The sequence below is a fragment of the Rousettus aegyptiacus genome, unplaced genomic scaffold (assembly GCF_014176215.1).
Source record: "Rousettus aegyptiacus isolate mRouAeg1 unplaced genomic scaffold, mRouAeg1.p scaffold_m13_p_16, whole genome shotgun sequence".
Taxonomy (NCBI): Eukaryota; Metazoa; Chordata; class Mammalia; order Chiroptera; family Pteropodidae; genus Rousettus; species Rousettus aegyptiacus.
Window position 1 is genome coordinate 40,633,003 of NW_023416291.1, and position 20,046 is coordinate 40,653,048.

General features: G+C 49.7%; 2 protein-coding genes across 3 annotated transcripts in view; both read right to left on the reverse strand.

Annotated features, from left to right (window-relative positions):
- Positions 1-1,268: 1,268 nt before the first annotated feature.
- SLC35E1 (solute carrier family 35 member E1) lies at positions 1,269-13,139 on the reverse strand. The gene is made up of 6 exons (XM_016157801.2): positions 12,685-13,139; positions 12,310-12,380; positions 10,088-10,225; positions 8,943-9,068; positions 4,541-4,786; positions 1,269-4,120 (listed from the first exon to the last, which is right to left on the reverse strand). The coding sequence occupies exons 1-6, from the start codon at positions 13,097-13,099 to the stop codon at positions 3,890-3,892; spliced, it is 1,227 nt and encodes a 408-aa protein (XP_016013287.2). The 5' UTR covers positions 13,100-13,139; the 3' UTR covers positions 1,269-3,889.
- Positions 13,140-14,907: 1,768 nt separating this feature from the next.
- Positions 14,908-20,046, reverse strand: part of MED26 (mediator complex subunit 26) — a 42,901-nt gene continuing 37,762 nt past the window's right edge. For both annotated transcript variants that reach the window (XM_016157746.2, XM_016157747.2), the window contains exons 2-3: positions 18,083-18,157; positions 14,908-17,608 (exon numbers count right to left, since the gene is read on the reverse strand). In XM_016157746.2, coding sequence (XP_016013232.2) covers positions 15,956-17,608; positions 18,083-18,157 — 1,728 coding nt within the window. In that variant the 3' untranslated portion in view covers positions 14,908-15,955. The remainder of the gene's footprint in view (positions 17,609-18,082; positions 18,158-20,046) is intronic.

Consider the following 20,046-nt stretch of genomic DNA (forward strand, 5'->3'; position numbering starts at 1 on the left):
GCTGGTTCCTGGTTAAATGTAGCATTAAAATGCAAAATGTGCAAAAAATATCCTGTAAATTATAAATGCAAGTCAAAATATTCTCATGTGTCACTTAAATAATCACTCTGCACTTTGCGTAGTGTTTTTTCACATACCTCCAACATAGCACCTTAGTTACACATCTGTAAATTAAACCGAGTTCTCTGAGGGCGGGAGGCTTATATATCTCAGTTTACTGTACTTGGCACGTATTAAGTGCTCAGTAAATCATTGAACAAGAGGATTATGAATTAAAGATATGGCCAGTTATTTTAATAGAAACTCATACCCCTTGAGGAAAGAGAAGAAATAAAATTCAGTCACTATAGTCAAACTGCTAAATAAAATCAAGTAGGCTGACGCATGAGGAAATGAATCCACTCTTGCTTTAACCAGCATGAAGACTTAAACTTTTGAACCTATCAGTTGTGTCAATGCCTGGAGATAAATTTCCCTGGACAACTCTCAGGACTTAGGAAAGTATGACATACTAGGAAAACAATCCACATTGAGACCACATGACTTTTGGAAGAGTAGCATCACAAAGCAGTCCAGAGGCTCAGAATGCAGGACTGATTGTGGTCAAGAAAGTACTTTTTACCGTGAGAACTGTTTTTTGTACTTCGGAATACTCTGGGTATTGCTTAGTTGTGTTTGTGATTTGCAAATCCTAAGACCCTTGAACAGATCTTTGTCATTTATTTCTAGCCAAAGCCTCCTGACTCTCTTGTGCTTCATCAACACCTTCAAGTGGGATTGAAAATTCTGTTGGGAATGGTTTCTGAGTCACAGAGGGAAAACTGGGCTTTGGAGGTAGACAGCTGTGTGATCCAGACAAATGACTTAACTCCTTTGGGCCTCGTTTTCATCTGTAAAATAAGTAACAAAACTTAACACAAAGAGATTATAAGGATTGTGTGTGAAAACCCACTACTGCATCAGGCATGTAGTAGGTACTCAATATCAGCTATTACTCCTCAGAAATGCTGCATAAGCACAGCTGCCACAACATTCTTGGGTTTTCCATGTTTTCCTGTCCAGCAAAGGCATGTCATTTAACTGTTAAGATGCGATTCTATAATTTCTACCATCTCATAAATTCATAAATCATAGATCCTAAATTTGACTCGAAAAAAAAAAGGATATGAGAACCAGGTCATTTCTTTTGTCTACCTCTTGTTGCTGGGCACACTGAAGACAGGGTCACTCAGAGAGAGACCCTCGCCAACAAACTGGACCAGTTCCAATTCCCTGGAGATCATCATTTATTTTTGGTAAATGCCATCAATGAATATAACACAGTATCATTCCCACAGAAGTCTATAGCATTTAAGTCTCGAAAACAGGTGAAAATTGAAAAAAATTCACAATTTTCAGATCCTTTAATAATTTCATGTTCTATGCCCTTAAGGCTGTTAGACCCTTAAGGTACTGGGTCTGGTTACGTCCCACGGATAATAAAGGGCCTGTTGCCTGATGGATGCCAAATACACAGCAAAGTTCAGGGATTCCAATTGCTGTTTCAATGGAACATATTTTGGCTTCTCTCCTTTATAACAGGGGTTTAATTTTCCCTAAAATGAACGACTTAAAATAAGGTGCTTAAAAATTCCACACCAAGTCTCAACACAATAAAACACTACTCAAAAATGCCCTCTGAGCCTCAGTTTCCCCTTTGTAAAATGAAGGAGTTGGGTTAGAGTTATTGTCGTAGGCCAGGCCACACCACAGATGGGTAAACTGAACTCATTGCCACAAACGCCAGCACTGGGAGTGTGAGAGAGCTGCTAATGCGAAAGTGGGAGCGGGGTGGGGGTGGTGGGCCAGGGCGGTAAGTGGCTAGAAAACTGGCCTTCGGAGGTCAATGCCAGCTCTGAACTGTCAAGTCTCAAAAGTATGTCTTTGTATTTTGACTTGATGATTTGGTCTAATATGATTGTCTCATTCATTCCAGTGTATGTACTTACTGTAAATTTATGTACAGAATTAAATATCCCATTTATTAATTTATAAACCATAATAAAACCAGTCATTTCCTTTCACCAGCAGATCTTGCACTGGAAAAGGAAAACTAATATACAAATTTCAGCAATATTGGAAATTTCATTAAAGCTGAATGGAGGCATAATTCATTTTGGAGTTCAATTGTATGTTCAAGGAGTCATTTACTCTCATCATTAACCAGTGAGAAAACCTCAACTGCAGATTCGACTACCTCTGGGGAAGGCACCCAGTGAGCTCTTGTCACCAGTAATACCCTTGAGAACTGCCTTTGCAGGTTTCAAACAGCACGTCTCAAAACTTGGCCAAAGTAATTACGAAGCAAGCGAACAACACACAGCGGAGACTCCTGAGGCTGGTGGTTTATAAACTCACAGGCTAAAGGTATCTGTGACCACTCCAGGAGCGGTCCATTCAGGAGCTGACAAAATGAAACCTCTTAAATACAAAATTCTAATTATCAAAAACAACCAGGAGTCAACCATAAGCTATGTCACTTCCTCTCTGAACTGGGAAATGTCTCACTCACGAGGAGGTAAAGGGTGATCCCCAACCCATCTGCTGGAGATAGTGTTGAAGGAAGAAAGCGGCCATCCTCATGGACCCCAACCAGCCCAGCAAGTGGTGCCTTCAGGGAAGGAAGATACAGTCCTGCATGATGCCAGCAAAGATAGAGACCCCAACCTGGACCTTGGCACACATAATTTTTCTGATGATATGAACTTGACAAAACCCAACCTTTTTCTTGACCAAAGCATCTGATCTGGCAAAGCAGATCCTAGCTTGGTGTTCACCCTTTTTCTCCTTTACCAGGACATGATTCAGATCCCAATGTAAACACAAAAACTGACCATGGAATCAAAGTTCTGTGTTCTTGTCTGACACAACCATTAAGATGTTTTGGATTCATTCTGCCTTCAGCAATTGTGGTCATTCGAGAGACGCTTCTCAGCACCATTTCTTCCTGCGGAATGCCAAAATGCATCAAGACAGGCATCACCAGTGGGAACTTTCCTTGTTTTTAAACATTTAAAAACAAAAGGGTTTTCAATTCATAAGCTAGTCTTCATGTGTCCCCTCCTGGGGACCAAGGCATAAACACACACAACTACAAAATATTCCCTAGAAAAATGCGAGATCCTCATAAAATCGATAGCTCTTCAACATCTCGTGGTCATCACAGCAGTGAAGACCCACCAGAAAAGACAAAAATGACTATTACAGAAATAGAGCTTGAAACACTGAACATGATTTCCTAATGACCCTTTCCCCCAGCCTCTAAGTCAGCTCCTCCTTACTAATCCAAGAGAAGCAATGCCCTGCTCTGCCCCTCCCTCTGGGTCCCCACACATAACAACTGACTTGCAGGTCAAATAATCAGCTTCCAAGAATTCATTGCTAACTAAAATAGCTGTGCACTTGGGAGTGCTTGCTAGTAACTGCAAACGGCCATGGGGCTGCAGGGAAACTGAGTCCATCTCCTTGCCTGCACTGGGGTCTGTATCCACAGCAATCCTGCCTTTCCAGAGAGTTATCTGGAAATGCTATCTGGGAAGCAGAACGAGAACTTTGAAATAAACGACTTGGAGAATAAGTCCACGCAGAAAGGTAAAACCTAGCCAAGATCTCCATAGCGACACTGCCCTCAGATTACAGACTCCAAGAAGGGAAGGCATGAAACATCAGAGCTTGAGGGCGGTGGTCTTTGCTGCAGGGAGGACATCCTGCTGCTCTTGGGGCTGGGAACCCCGAGGTCCTCTGATGGTTTGTGCACCATCCCTGTGGTTGGGCTTACATTCACTGGTTGTCAGACGTACTGCTGGGTGTAAGGGAGAAGTCGCAGACGGCCCACCCAGTCCTCTAGGCTCTACACGTCATAGCGGTTCAAACTGTATGAGTTTGGGTAGCTCTGCCGGCTGTACTGGAAGTGGTCTGTTAAGATGTTGTTGCGGCCATACTGATAGTCCCCGTGCTGGGGGAAGAGGATGCCATTGTGAGGCTTCTCCAGGGGACTCCGAAGGTGCTCTTTACTGCTCAGGTCCCCCGCTGTGATGGGGAGGAGGTGCTTCCGCGCTTGCTGATTCGCATCGTACTTGGTCTGCAGGGTCAAGAGAGCAGTGGGACACATGGCTCTTTCCCCAAGACATGCACAGAGGACAGGGAAGCTCAAGACTCATGGCCAAGCAGCCCTTCAAAGCCAATGCAAGTGACTGGCCCTCCCTGTTAGCCATCCCATGTCCTTACAGGCAACTAAACAGAGCCTATGCGAGAGAGCAAAATCCCGACAAAGCCTCAGTGGACCTAAGAGCCACGGCTGGAGTGAGGCAAAGGCCAGGGTCATCCACGCAGGAAACAGAAGGCTAGGCTGTGCCAGGACCACAGACCAGTCAGTGGCAAAGCTTAAAGCTGGTACCTGGGCCTCTCAGCTCCTGGTGAGGCTCCTTTTATTCCCCGTCTCCATCAACTCTTAGTATCTCCCTGGGTGTCGCGGGGACAGCATTCCTTACCCCAAACTCACCTTGTTGTACAGGAAGACACCCAGGATCGCTGTCATCATGCCCAGGACATTGGTGCTGGTGACCGGGTTCCGCAGCATGATCAGGGACACTGTGATGACCATGATTCTCTTGGTGGCATTGGCGACTGAGTAGCTTAGAGGGCTGATGAGATTGAGGATGCTGAAGGCGATGACATTCTGGGCAAAGTTACAGAAACCACTGACGGCCAGAAGCAGGAGTGTCCAGGGCCACTGGGACACATAGGTCTAGAGACAGGGAATCAAGAGAGCACCATGATTACAGGCCTGCCTTGGCAGAGGTGGGGAGAGGGGGCACAGAGTTGCTTACTGGGGTAACAGTGGGTGGGCAGCAGACCCAAGTGGGTCCTCGTGTGATACCACATGCTGTATATATAGCATATAGACCCTAGCCCTCACTACGGTCTGCCATGGCACAAGTCACCACCACTGTCACCATCACCATCATCATTGTTACCACCACCATCATCACCACCACCACCACCACCACCACCACCACCACCACCACCATCACCACCTCCCCCTCCTGCTGAGGAAGCAGAGGCTTGGAGAGGAAGTCAGGTGCCCAGAGGGCGCAGAGCACGACGTGAATCAAAGGCTTCCCTCAGTCAAGACCAGGACCCTCAAGTTAGCAGAGCAATGTCTGCTTACTGGACATGGTTTCAGTTTGATTGGGCTCCTGTAACAGACACCACAGTCTGGGGGCTTATGAACAGACATTTCTTAATTCTGGAAGGCTGGAAGTCCAAATTCCGTTTCCTATTGTGGGTTTCCTAGTTCCTAGATGGCGTTTTCTTGTGGTGTCGTCGAGCTGCAGGAGAGGCAACGGAGCTCTCTGGGGTCCCTTTAAGTGTACTGATCCCACTGATGAGGACACCACCCCCGTGACCGAATCACCTCCCAAAGGCCCTAACTCCTAACACCATCGCATTGGGAATTGGGTTTCAACATGTGGATTTTTGGGGGGCACAAACATTAAGACCATAGCAGACATGATGCACTCTATAAGAAGGGGAGGTCCTGGAAAGACAGCCCCCAAGTGTGTGAAGAACCTTCAGGTGGAGGGCCAGAGCTGCCAGGTCTGCCCCATTGCTGGGAGTCCTAGGTAGTTGCTTGACTTCTCTGGTAAGTTTCTTGTCTATGTAACGAGGGATGATTCCTGCTGAGCACACACACGCCACAGCTGTGGGGATCAAATGCGATCATGGCTCTGTAAGTGCTTTAAAACAATACCAGGCCAAACAAGCATGAGAAGAAGGCGATCTTATCAATACTGCAGTTATTGCCTGACTCTCCCTGGAATGAGGCACTTGGGTTAAGGGGACCCAAAAGTCAAAACCCACAATTAGCAGACATCTGGACCACAGAACCTCCCAGAGTCTGAGTTGACTCCTGGACAGGCAGATGGGGGAGAACCAGGTAGGCCTTGCCCTGGCCAGGCGGCCGGGGATGCTCAGTGCTGAATATTTATGCATTTATATCTATTCACGGCTGGGTGTCAGAAGGAATGCAGCAATGGCTCCTGTGCTTCCCTGGCCTCCACAGTCCCACCTCGGCACCAGTCCTCTAGGCCAGGGAACCAAGAGGCTGTACAGACAAGGCTGCCAGGACATGGCAAACTAGCACAGACGGCCCCAGGCTGTACATCTCGCCAGTGTCCATGACCCAGACAGCAGTGCTGGGATAGCCCTGCGGTCCAGTGCTCTGAGGGCAGAGCAGTCGCAAGACCCTTCATGCAGCAAAGCTACAGCTGCTCACTGCAGAACAATTCCTCGGCCACAGTCGCCTCAGTTGTGGAGAGGACACAGCTGGCTCCCTCAGGACGGTGGCCCTTATAGGACAGGAGCTGGAGCAATCTTAGGATGGCTGGCTGATTCCATCTCTACCACCTTCTGAGAGGGAGGTATCACACAGTTCTAAGGTGAATAAGACACACTTAGGTGACCTACTCGAGGTCACCTAGACTTTTGCCCCTAGGTGGGGTATCAGCCCCTGTAGGGCACTGTCAAATAACATGTGTTCCTAGGCTGTTGTTAGAATGTACAAGGGCCCCATCAAGGTAAATACACATGCACACACACACGAACACACGTATGCACACACACATATACATAGCCTCAACAAGTAAAAGAGAATACTAAAAGTAATTATAAAAAAGGTAATCACTAGAAGAAAACTGAAAAATGTCCTCAATACAAGAAAAAGCAAAGAGAGACCAGAGCAGAGCCTAATACGTACATGTTTGTGTGTGTGTGTGTACAGAGTCACCAAAGAGTCGCGACACAGAGAACTGACAACAAACATATTGACAATATAATGCAGCCAATGAAAGAAATGAGAAAGACCTAAATACATTGATATGGAGTGATCTATCTCCAGGACATATTATTGAGTGAAAAGAGGAAGTTGCTCTTTTCTAAATTTCTAAAAAGTCACTTTTGGTATAAGGAAGGCGGAAGGTATGAATATATATACAAGTTCACTTATATTTGTGAAAAGAAACACTGAGATGGTAAATCAAGAGCATAAAAATGGCTACCTATGGGGGGGGAAAGGAGAGGGTGGCGATGACAGGGACTGACCCAGACTTACCATTTGGTTTGGGAAATATGAAGACTCTTTTTTTAGTAGGGGCAAAGAAAGAAAGCAACGCCTAAAAATCGAAGACAAATGCAAGTAAAGGAACTCAACTACACAATAAGTTTGTGACATAGGCACATTGCGAAACAATTAACTCAAGTGCCCTTAGGAAACAGCATTTCGATTGTACTCTGTCCTTACTTAATGTCGTCAGTAGATTCCGATGTATAAAGAAGCCAATTTACCATAAGCTAATTGATATAAACAAGAGTTAAGTTCCTACAGCATCTCATTAACACTGTCACAAAACAATATTCGAGGACCTGCTGTACATTTTTAAAGGAACACATTCTAAGGAAAAAGAGCTGCATAAAGATATTAAATTTTCTCAGTGCCAAACCTGCAGCTGATCCTCAAGATTCTCATTCTGAAGTGATTATATCTGTATACAGTGGAATTATGTATGTGAATAACTGGAGTAGGATAAGCAAATAGGAAATGTTGTGAGAAACCCAGTGTTCCAGGAAAGATATAAATAAAAAATCAAAGCAGTAATAAATCCTGAGATATTAAATTGAAATCAGAAAGAACCAGTATGAATTCTCCCTTCTGCCCCCACATTATGTCTTTCATAATGTTTCACTGCAAAGATTTAAAAGCAATGATGGCCCAATAGGGGTGTGCGCACATGGCATTCAGACTGTGTCTCTAAACGCCACTCTCCACTATAAGCAACCTGGGTTCCCCAAGGAGTGGCTGATGGCAGGTCTGGGATGGGAAGTACATAGATTAAGGAGGACATCCTGCTGGACCCAAAGTCACCAAAAGCTGATGTGTGCTGTCAGAGGGCAGGGAGCCAACAGAGAGGACTCCATCAGCTAAGACAGGATAATTTGAATATGAAAAGACTAATATATATGACTGACAAACAAAAATGCACAGTGACACTAAAGAAAAAAAAAATAACAAAATCCTCCTCCACCCCTCAAAAAAGAAAGAAAACTTCAACTCACTGGTTAACATTTGAACTCTTAACTCTTTACTTTGAAAACTGGTAATTAAAAGGAAAGAGGAGCACAGATCTGCCTCTAGTGCACTGTGCTTCAAGGTAACACACTAGTCCTGGTTGATGATGGAAAGTTCTTCACTGAAAAATTACAGCTCATCAATGTGGAAGGGAAGTTAGAACAGAGCCACAGTTAGCTCATCTGGTAACTGGAGATGTTCTCCATCACATCCGCAGGTGGTGCTAAAGATTAAAGATCAACGGCAAGAATCCAGACAGACCTCATAAACATTACTCCTCCCTAACTCAGGCCTAGAAGAGCCACGCCCACCTCCCTGTCCCTGTCACCTGCGTTAGCACTCTCTGGAGGCTGGCCTGGCAGGTGGGGGGAAGAGGCTATTCCCTGTGCTGAGGTACAGCTACAATCGGAGTAAATGGAAACATGTAGAGATGACACCAAGAAAGGAATCGAGCGCAATTTTCAAAAGAATGACGGCTGCACCAGGCTATCAGGATAGGAAAGTCCCCCATGCTGGCAGTATTTCTTCCTTCATGCCACCAGTGCAATACGACTGCTGTTAGCAGCTGCGATCTAGCACAGTGGAGAAGGAAATGCAAAGGAAGCCGACATCCTTGACTGCACACAATGTGAGCCGACAAAGATCTGAGTGTTTAAAGGCCCAGGCTGTCAGAGCCCCCAAATGCCCCAAAGTCAACATGGTAGTGTAACTCCCCAAGAAAGCACTTACTTTGGAGCCAGTCAAGAAAAGGGTGTGTTTTTAGGGCTGGCCAACTCACCAGGTCACTGCTGACCAGGAAAGCGGAGAGGTCCACCAGGACCCATGTAGGGATCATAAAGAAGACAGCATGGCAGCCTAAGATGTTCAGGAGCCGGAGATGGTGGATCCGCGAGTCTCTTAATACCTGAAGAGAGAAAACCTCTTTAAAGGCCGATCAACACCTTAAGTGGCAAGAAGGGCTCCAGTTACCCAGGCCCCAAACACAGCGACTGTACATTAACCCTGACATCCAAGTTTGATTGCCAAACCTCCAAGTGCACCTATGATGAGACACGTAGCTAGTGCCCGAAACAAGCACAATGTTTCATGCACAAAGAACCAAGGAAAGAAAAAAAAAAAAAAACCAGCAATCCTCAATGCTGGTGAAGCTGCAGTAAAACAGGCAGTCTGAAATCCCACTGATTTAAATCAAATTGGTATATAGCTATTTCAGAATACAACCAGGTAAAGTGTATCAAAAGCCATAAACATCTCATGCTCTCAGATCCAAGAACTGGAAGCCAGTCATGAGGAAATAACCTGAGAGGAAAACATTATGCAGAAAGATGTTCATTACTGTGTTACTTGCAATGAATAGTTGGAAATAGTTTGCATTTGCAATAGGACTGACTGCATTAATTGTGGTACCTGAATAGAGTGTGATTATTACAGAAGTTGAGACCAATAATTTTTAATGATATGGGAGAATATGATGTTACAATAGTAAATGGGCAAAGGAAAATTCTAAAGTGTATCTATAATATTACAACTCGAAAAACTGCAGAAAATACCCCTAGCATTAATGGTTCTCTTTAGGGGACAGTACTGTGAGTTCACTCAATAGTGTGGAAAGCACTAAGCAGCGGGGGCAGGTCTTTTAATATTTCATCTCTAGCACCCACTATAGTGCCTGGCACACAGAAGGTGCTCAATTCTGATTTTTTTCTTTGGGCTTTTCTCTATTTTTTCACATTGAGCATATGCTAATTGCATAACAAAAAAAAAAAAAAAAAGCTTTTAAAAATTAAACAACAAATAGAAAACCAGAAGGGCAACATGATTTTTTTTGCTCCAACACTAAGAAATCCCTACTTGACCACTTTTTCAAATGCTACCCATGTATTCCCCAAAACACCGTGCACACCCCAAATGGTACCCAAATACCTTTTTGGAGAAAATATTCTGAAGTGAGAAGCACAGTGTGGCTGCGAGGGCACTGATGAGCCCCCACATGTCAAACGACAACTCGGTGACAGTGGCCAGCAGGACGCCACTGATGATGGGAATGAGTGACAAGTACACCTGTGGGAGGAGGACAAGAAAGGCTGTCAAGTTGGGCTGCCCAACACAGATACCCAGGAGAAAGCCTCAGCCACTCTCCTCCCTCACCGAAGGGACACCTTCGGACAAGAGTGTTAGCTGTGACAGTGATGCTCTGCGGGTTTGGGGGGAAGATGGTTATCAGAGTATCTGTGGCAGAGCTATGTCACTGTGGGCAGCCCCACTCCCTATACCATTAACCCCGTTAAGAGCCCGTGCTCAGGGCCACAGACCAAGGTTGCTCCTAACAAGTCTATCCAGCTGCCACCACCAACACACCAGGGTCTGACACCCCAATCCTCCAAAGAACTGGCAGGATCCTTCTTCCAACACTCGGTTACCCCTGGCTCGGACACTGGCCACACCTTCTTTCCCCTCAGGTCTCTGTTTACATACCATTCACAAGGAGAACTACCCCTGCCCCGTCAGGTTTCTCTGCTTTGTATTCCCAGGCACAGAGCTCTCCACCCATCATTGTAAGTGTCCATTACAACATCTGTGTCCCTGTACTTCTTTAGGGCAGGTCCTTGCTCACTGCTCTATCCTGGTGCCCAGCATGCAGTATGCATCCAGTTAACTGCTGGCTGAATGAACGAGTAGCATGCCGTGATAGGAGGCCTTCCAGAAGGTCCAAGCTTTCCAGAGCCTGGTGTATGGAATGGTTCCTGAGCAATGCTAGCTAAATGGCTCCCAAATTCCGGAGAAATGGAATCCATTCCTGACATAAAACTCCTCTGACTCCCTATACTAAGGACATGCTTAAAGTACTGTGAAGATTTTAGGAGGGGGTGGTGAGGCCCTCCCGCTCCCTACCACCCCACACCTCTGCACAGAGCAAGGGCTCTGAATCCCAGCTCCCCCATTACTGGTTGTGGGCCTCAGACACGTGACTCACCCCTTACAAGTCCATTTCTTCCCCCTAAGACGACCTGCCTTATTTGCCTCACAGGGTGGGTCCATACTTATTCCATCATTACCATTACTCTCCTGCACAGGCCATTCCCGACTGTTTCCTCACTGGTTGAAGTTTCTGGTTCATTGCCCAACCTGGGTCCAATGTCCCGTACAACGGGGAAACCTGATAAACGTGCTGTGATATCGAGTGATGCAGCTGCACACCTCCTGGGCAATTCCGATCCAGGAGACTAGTCACATCTGACATCACCCTGGGGGCAGGCAGCAGAGCACACCCTGGTCTTACAGGGAAAAAGACTGAAATAAAAAGTCAGCTGGAGGTGGCCCAATTTCTAAAAGCTGATCCAGGGCACTGCTGCTCTGAGTTACATAAAATACAGGAAAACTGACCACGTAGGAAAGAGGTACTCTGTCCAACATGAAACAACTTCCAGCTGAGACAACAAGAGTCTCATTTTCACATAAGGACAGAGGCAAGGTTGTGTCTGGCTGAAGTCACAGCTTCTCTTGCCCCAAGCCAGAAAATACCCTGGGCTGGCATCTCACACAGATCCTGGATTGTACCCAAAGCATCCTCCTTAAGCAGTCCAGGGTTCTGTGTGTTGCTTTCACTTCCATTCTCAAACATTCTCAATTCCTGGCTGTTTTTATTTTGAAGGCTCTGCTGAATTTTGGCCAAATCAGACAGACTCCTGTGACTAGCATCTTACTTCTGACCCCAGAAACCCCAACCCAACCCCTGTCTCTTGCAAAGAAGTGCAACTCTGTCAAAGTTATGTTCCAGCAAGAAGTCAGATGTTCCATCCTGGGTCCTACTGGAGGGGTACTGGGTGCCTGGCCAAGGTGAGACCAGGTCATCGACTATCTGCAACCCCGGGCAGGGAATCAAAGCAGGGAGGGAAAGAACCTGAGAGAGACAGCTGCATCCGCGAGACCACACAGTTGACAAATCAGGGACACACCCCACACACCAGTGCCCCCAGCATGATTTGAAAAAAATTAGCAGCAAAAGGGCCATCAGAGGCATCTAATCTGACTTCCTTATTTGACAGGAAGCCTGGCAGGCTGCAGGCCTGAAGCTTGGACCACGTCACCAGCTGGGCAACAGCCTCTCCTAGAGCCTCCACCTGCCCAGAGCACTCCTGGCTTACCTTGGTGCTCTGTTTCTCCTTCATGATGATCCGGGACAGGAGGACCACCCAGATGGGCATGGTGGCCTTGACTGCAAAGAGAGGAAAGGGGAGCTCACAAAACAACCTTGGACTTGGGGGACACACTGGGAGCCTGTCCCAACTCTACCGCGGGTTGGGACAGCTTGGCAGCCCCTCAGACCTCTTCACCCTTCTTTCCATGGGACTTCGCCACAAAACCAATAGTTGTGGTCCGTCCTGCTTGGCTCCCAACTCCCTTCTCAGCCTCGCCCTCCCTAGACCCCCGTTCGTGTCTCTCCCCTGCTGACAGCCTTGGTGGGCCCCAATCTGTCATTCTAGGCCGGACATCACCTTCCAGTCGACCGCGGCACTCACCGGTGTGCGCGTAGGACACCGGCACCTTCCAGATGCTGACGTGCGCCGACACCGATGCGAAGTACTTGCCGAAGGCGAGAGGAAGTACATAGCGCGGGTAGAAGCGCGGCGGCAACAGCGGGCCGGGCGACGGGTGCTGGCCGGGCCCGGGGCCCGAGACTGGCGGCGCGGGGGGCACGCGCCACGCACGCAGCAGCGGTGGCAGCCCAGCGCACAGAGCTAGGATGTGGCACAGCGAAACCGTCACGGGGAACGGGAAAGCACTAAGGATCACCTTGTTGACCACGTTGCCGCCTGCGCTCAGCGCGTACCACAGCAGGCACAGAGCCGCCACCCGAGCGCCCTCGCGCGCCCCGCCGCTGCCGCCCGCCGCGCTCGGGCCCCCGGCCCCCGCCGTCACCGTCGCTGCCGCCATCCTGCCCCAGCAGCCACCCCTTCCCGCCCGTCCGACGGCCCGACGCGGGGCGGGAGCGGGGCGGGAGCGGGGCGGGAGAGAGCCCGGGCGGGGCGGGCGCGTCCGCCAACGCCGCTCCCCATTGGTCGCCGCCCTCTCGTCACCGCCACGCGCCGGCCGACGCGCCCGCCACCACGTAGCGAGCGGAGGCCCCACCTCCCGCGGATGGGCGTCCGGCGCGGGCGGGGTCTATCCCGGAAGTGGAAGGAGACGCAGGACGAGAACCGAGTGTGGCACGAGCGGTGGGCTGGTCAGGGCACCGCGAGCCGAAGCCCGAGCGGAACGAGCGGGAGCGCGAGGGCCCTGCTGCGCCAGCATGTATGAGCCAGTCATCGAACTCGGGGTCACGCCTCGACGTCCGCGCTTCACCGGCGCCTTCAACCAGATTCCTAATGGCCGGGAGGCGGCGGACACTGAAATTGTGAAAGACTGAATTGTGACAAGCTAAATCCTTCCTGCAAGCCTGGCCGGTCCTCGGGGTCACGTCCAGAGAACCGCCGCGGCAGGTATGATCCTCTCCGTCTCGGCAGATCTCGGGCACTGTCTACAGGGCTCTGCGCGAGGGCGCGGTGCCGAGCCCGACCGCTGATGCACCAGGACCCAACCGGATGGAGCAGCCCCAGTCCTCAGCGCAGAGAAACAAGATCGCATTTTCAACAAGATGATCTGCTACTTATAGGACTTTCATTCGCTCCGAAAGTCATGTACTAACATTTTTGTTGTTGTTGTTGTTGGGGGGTGCGTGTCTTAAAATTCTTTGTGTCCTCACTCGCCAAATTAGAAAGTGCCAACTCATTTATCTCTAAATTGCTGGAGGGAAACTTTAAACTCTTAAAGGTAGGCAATACCTACCCTGGGACTTAATGTATACTCAGGAGAGGTGGTCCTTGCAGGTGAGGCAGGGAGCAGAGACCTGTCCCAAAGCTCCCGTCTGAGGAAAGGAGACACTCCTAGGACACCAACCTGCTGGTAGGTGACAGGGCTGGAGTTCAATCTCAGACTGCCCTCAAAGCCACTTCACCGTCTCCTTTTCTTGGGGTGGGTGTCCTGCACCAGGTCTGTGTGATCTCCCTGTTGGTTCTGGGTCGACTGAATATTCCTGGATCCCTTAGTTTGCCCTACGGTGGGCGGAGTGGAGGGTTTGCTGCTTTCTCATCTGTGAAATTAAGTAGCTGTGTCCAAAATGACTTATTCCATAGTGAAAACCTAGAAAACCAAAGTCAGCTTATGGTTCCAGTGATAAGGGGGGAGAATGAAAAGATTATCATATTATAGCTAAGGGAGTTTTTTTTGTTTTTTTTTTGTTTTTTAAATCGGCCCCAGGCCTGCATGGGGATCTGGCAGCTTAGGGCCAGGGCAAAGGGGTACACTGCTAGACAGGGCTCTGCGCCATGCCATGTAAAAACTACTGTTATTTTAGGAGGTAAAACAATGTCACTGAGACCAGGGCAATGGAGCCTGCCTGGGGGAGGGCTTCTCTCTCTGGGGCAGGTGGGGCCCGGAGACAGGATAACCTTCTTTGATGTTGACGCTCGGTCTGTTACCCAAAACTAGCAGGTAACATCGGAGGTGGGAGAGGTAACATGTGGCCCTGAAAGAATGAGAGGCAGGTGGAAGTCACTGTCCACGCAGAACACCAACAGGCTGACTTGGTCACTCTACCTGCCTCCCTACAGTCTGGTTGTGGGGCCCGGGTCCTCTCGGTTCAACCAGAATCCAGGAAGGGCCGATTTGGCTGTAAAGGACCAAATGAGAAACGATTCTCAGGCTGGTTTGTGCAAATGGTTTTTTTATTTCCACATTTATATCACAAGGTGTCCACTTACTGGACCAAATAGCAAAGTTGCTCCCTTCTGCATCCTGAGAACACAGAAGTCTAGGTACTGTACATTCACTAAGGCTCCTTGTTTTTGCAAATCGCGTTATGACAATAACCATAAGGCAAACGAATCTAAAGGAATGGTCATGAGTGTTTCCAGCGCACAGACAGGTCTCCTTGCCAATAGTACAGCTTACACACCAGTAGCACCTGTGGGAACTTTGTGTCTTGGGGACAGAACTCTAGAAAGGTGAAGTTTTCTAGATATGTGCAGGAATGGGAAAATGAGAAGAGAGGAAAAAAAGGAAAATTTGGCTGGTGGTGAGATGGAAAGGGGGATAAAATAAACTCTAGAAACTTAAATTTTTGCAGCATTTCTTTAAAAACTGGATTTGAACTGAAACCAAATACTAATGTGTGGATGCCCATGGAGTGTAGGTCAAACTTGCTGGCCAGGAAGCCTGCCCAATGCCAGCAGCTCACTGTAGCCCAGAAGCTTCTGGCACCATGACAGAAAACACTGGCCTGGTGGGATGCAAACAGAGGCCATGGCATTGTCCACTGCCTCAGAAACTCAGGGCAAAATTTAGAAAAAAACAGAAAACGCAGATGGGATGCGTGCTTCTGTCACTGTGTTAAAGGTCACCTCTCCCACAGGTTTTCTGCGCCTGCCTACAACTGAGGTCCCAGCTCACGGGAAGTTTCCACACCTCTTCTGGGGTGGGGGACTGATGCTTTTTATAGCTGGTTTGCTATAGAGTTCTGAACTCATTTTGCCGGCCTTCCTTCCATGCGGTCCTTCCTTTGTAATTTTGTTAGTAAACTGGTAGCAGCATTTCACAAAAGAAGGAGAATTTTGAGGGAAGAGCATGGAGAGACCGAGCCTCCTGCCGCCTCCCTCCAGCCCTGGCCAGGCTCCCAATGACTGGAAGCTTCCAGGCCCCAGCCACCCTCCCGCTAAAGCAAGGTAGGAATGCACTTAGAGGCTGAGGAGCCGGTCAGTCCAAGCAGACATAAGGCAGAATGTTCAACCGCCCGTCGTCACCGTGCGGGTCGAGCGATATGCACTGCGTCCAGTCATACCAGTTACCCTGTGTGTCCTGACACCCGTTCACCCCTGGCCACTGGTGGGCCTGGATTCTGTCCAGATCGTCCTGCGTGACCTGGCGGCTTAGCCCCGGAAGGTCGGTGGGCGGGCCTGGAGGCAGTAGCACATGTGGCGTCCTGGCCCCACGCCGGGTGCTCTCCTCCTGCTTCAGGTACTCAGACATGAAGTGGTGGGCCCCTGGAGTCTGTGCTCCTGATGATGAGAGCAGGCTGCTCTGCCGGCTCAGGTAGGACTGGATGATCTCATTGCGTGACAGCTCCTTCCAGTTCGTCTGCTCAAAGGGGCTCTGGAGGTTGGCCTTGGCCTCAGGCTTGTCCAGCTCTGTCCTGGGCTGCTCTGTGTGTATAGGGCTATTGGCCCGCACTGGCTCTTTCTGAGTCAGAGGTTTGATCTGTCTTGTCATGGGGTCAAAGGTGAGCTTCCGCTCTTTTAACCGGACGGGCTTGACACCCGCCTCAGTCACCCGGCCATCCAAGTTCACTGTATAGTCACGAGGCCGGTACCTCTTCTTCTTTTTGCTGTCCGAGCCACCAGAGGAAGCCGCGTCGCTGTCAGCTCTGGAGGAATCCGGGGAGAAGCTAGCTCGGGGAAGAAGAGGCTCGGCCTGGGGCGGTCCTGCCTTACAGCCTGGCCCCACCAGCCTTTGGTGGCCCTCAGGCTGCTCCAGCCAGCACACAGGGCTCTCTGCGCTGGGCAGCAGCTCAAGCCGCTGCACAGGGGGCGTGGATGGCTGGGCCAGCGGCAGCGGTGATGGCACCTGCGTAGTGTCAAGTGACTGGGGCCGCGGCGAGGGGCTAGGCACAGAGCCCTTGGGTGTGTATGGGCTCCGCTGCCGGGCAAAGGAGCCCTCGTGCCGTGAGTTCCGGGGACTGAAGGAGCAGCGAGGTAGCCCCTTGGGATGGGGGGGCCCTGGGGTCTCGTCTACCCTGTCCAGCTGCTGCAGCATTGCAGCCTTGCTCTGCAAGCAGGGCCCGGGGGGCTTGCCCAGGCCTGGGGAGCTGGTGTGTGGCCTGACGGCATTGACGGGGATCTTGCTACTGTGCTTGTCATTCTCGCTGTGTTCGAGGCGGCTGCCCTCAGGACCCAAATGCCCACTGCTGTCCAGGGGGCCTGGGAAGCTCTCAGGGCTCCCGCCAATCCCATTGGTGGGGAGGGGTGATGAATTGGGGACCAGGGAGTCATGGCTTGCTTTGGAGACCTTGGGAGGTGGCCCAGGGTGGCCAAGATCACGCTGGTCCCCACGGCGCTTGCGGCTTCCCAGCCTGTCTAGCCGCTGCCCAGGTAGCCTCTGGATGTCATTGCGGTTCTTTAGGTCGTGGATGCTCTTGGGCACGCTGGCCATCCCCGTCTCCGGCCGGCAGTTATGAGCACCCCCATTGGCAGAGCCAGGGGCACCTGCCAGCCCCCGCAGCGCTGCCTCATTCTGGTGCACAGGCTCAATGAGCTTCTGCCAGCTCCGCAGCAGCTTCTTGGCCCGCTTGGCGAGCTCCTCGTTCTTGGTCTTCTTGCGGACGTCGTTGATGAGCTTCCCGAGTCGAGTTTCCTATAACCAGAGAGAGAGAGACCATAACACACTGTTGAGACAGCAAGTCCTCCCATGACCCCTAAAAAACTGACTTCCCAAACAAAACCTACAGGGATTTTGGGTCTTTTGTGACATCTAAATTCTCAAATTTAGTCCTCAGATCCTAGGGTCCCTGGGCCAGCGGCAGCACGCTCAAGAGTGCCATCCTTCAGGCTGCTGGCGCCAAGGCCACTGCAAGGACCGTGTGCCAGGGAAGCTTTCTGAGTAAGAGCACACTATAGCAAAGGCAAAAGCAAATGAAGGGCCTGGTGCCAGCGTCACACACTGCGGCCTCCCCGGGGCATATCACCATCACCCTCTGAGGGTGCAGGGCATCCTGAGGAGGAAGAAGCCCCAGCTCTGAGACTGAACCCCCGCCTTCGCTCCCAGTTCCTACAGTGGCCATGGGAAGATAGCACTCTCAAGCATGTGCTGTGGGCCAGGGACACTCACCTCCAGTGCCTCTTTGGTAATGGGGTATTTCTCCAGGCTGGAGATGACTTCCAACACCGCCACCATGTTCCGGATCTGCAAGACAAGAGCTGCTAGTCATGTCCCTGCCCTTCTCCCTATCCCAGTCCGCTCTGCCTCTCCCTCACCAAGGGCCAGTGGAGCCAGCAACACCAAAGCCCCCACCCCACACAGCCTCCCACCTGGGGCCAACATGGCACCTAGTGCTCACCCTCCCATCCATGTACACACCACCAGCCCACGTGGCTGTCACACGATTGAAACTCATGACAGTTATGAAACAAGATCTGCTCCTGATCCAGGAGACAGGAGACACACTCTACTTTGCCATCTGATGGGGTGGGAGGCTGACGCATTTATTAAATAAAATGCATCAAGCTTAAAAAATAGATACATAATAACCCAAATGATTTGGTTACATTAACGAGACCTTTAAAGTTCATCCGAAGATACCATAAAGAGAACAAAAAGTCAAAAAGTGGCAGAAAACATGCCACAAGGCCCTGAGGATCCACATCTGGAACACAGAGACCCTGATCAAAACAAAAGGTTGCAGCACCAGTGCTTAAGTCTCCTAGTAATCAGGAAAGGCAGAACGAACCCTCCAGTGGGCGCACTGCACATGCCTGTCTAGCAGAAAAGTTACCTGACAACACTATAGTGTTCTGGGCACAGCTGACTGGGGAGCAAAGGGCTTTGTCTGGTACAGACAATATGGGCATCTCACGACCAAGCAATTACGTCCCTTTATATTTGCTAAGAGCCAGGCCCTGTCCTAATCATGTTTCCACATGTCGCCACCTTATTTAGTTCTGACAACAACCCAGGGTAGGTACTATTATCATCACATTTTACAGATAGGAGATGGCACAGAAAGGTGCAGGTCATGTGGTCAAATGTTGATACCAGTGTCCTCTAAGAGTTGAAGGAACAGAGTGATAAACTGAAGAGCCATAGAAATGAACGAGCTGTAGCTTGCGTGCAGCAACAAGACGGAGCTCAAACCAAGGGGAGAGAAGCATCACAGAAATACATATGGTCAATTCCACTTACACCAAAGCACCACAGCATACTCAAAATTAATTCAAAGTGAACCACAGACCTAAACATGAGTGAAAATTCTCAGGTTTCTAGAAGAAACAGGAGAAGATCTTTGCCACTTTGAGGTAGACAAAAATTCCTTAGGAGCCCCAGAGCACTTATCTATAACCCTAGCAGCAGCTGCAGGCTGGAAGGGGGAGCCCACGCCCAAGGAAGCTCCCTTTCCCCGGCTCTAAGATCACACAGTGAGCACATTCTGTCTGTCTGTCTCTCTCTCCTCCCTCTCCCTCCGGCAGATAACGGAGACACAATATAGCAAGGAAAAGTACGCCTCCCACCCAGCCACTGCAGTGTCTCTTTGTAGCTTTTCCAGAAATCTCCCTTGCATATACAAGCCTGTGTATACACTTATCACATGTTAACAAAACAAAACCCAGTCTATACATTGCTCTCTTTCTAATATCTAAAACATGTCTCGAATCCCCAGGCTCAGAGTCCAGTACTATCCTTGGCCTGTTAGGAACCAGGCCGCACAGGAGGAGAACAGTGGGCGGGCCAAGTGCAGCTTCATCTGTATTTGCAGCCGCTCCCCAGCGCTAGCATCACTGCCTCTGTTCCACCTCAGATCATCATCAGGCATCAGATTCTTACAGCATCAGTCCCTGGTGCCAAAAAGGTTGGAGACTGCTGATCTAAAACATCCAGCTGCACAGACCCCTGCCCTCTTTGGCTCAGCTTTCCAGTAGAGGGAAACCCTAGCAAGCAGGGCATGTTGGGGGACACTTAGGTGCTTCCCCTCGCTGTTGCTGGTGGGGGACACTTAGAGGTGTTTCCACTTGGCTGTTACAGAGATGTCTGCAATCACTACCTCTACCAGACCTGACTTTGGGCTAATAATAGCCAGA

What these genes read in the sequence shown, in the direction of transcription:
- SLC35E1 (XM_016157801.2), bottom strand. Translation starts at nt 13,099, where the DNA reads ATGGCGGCAGCGACGGTGACGGCGGGGGCCGGGGGCCCGAGCGCGGCG. An exon ending in GGTGTCCTACGCGCACACCG is followed by an intron (nt 12,381 to 12,684) that starts GTGAGTGCCGCG and finishes CTCTCTTTGCAG; the next exon opens with TCAAGGCCACCATGCCCATC. An exon ending in AGGAGAAACAGAGCACCAAG is followed by an intron (nt 10,226 to 12,309) that starts GTAAGCCAGGAG and finishes CTCCTCCCACAG; the next exon opens with GTGTACTTGTCACTCATTCC.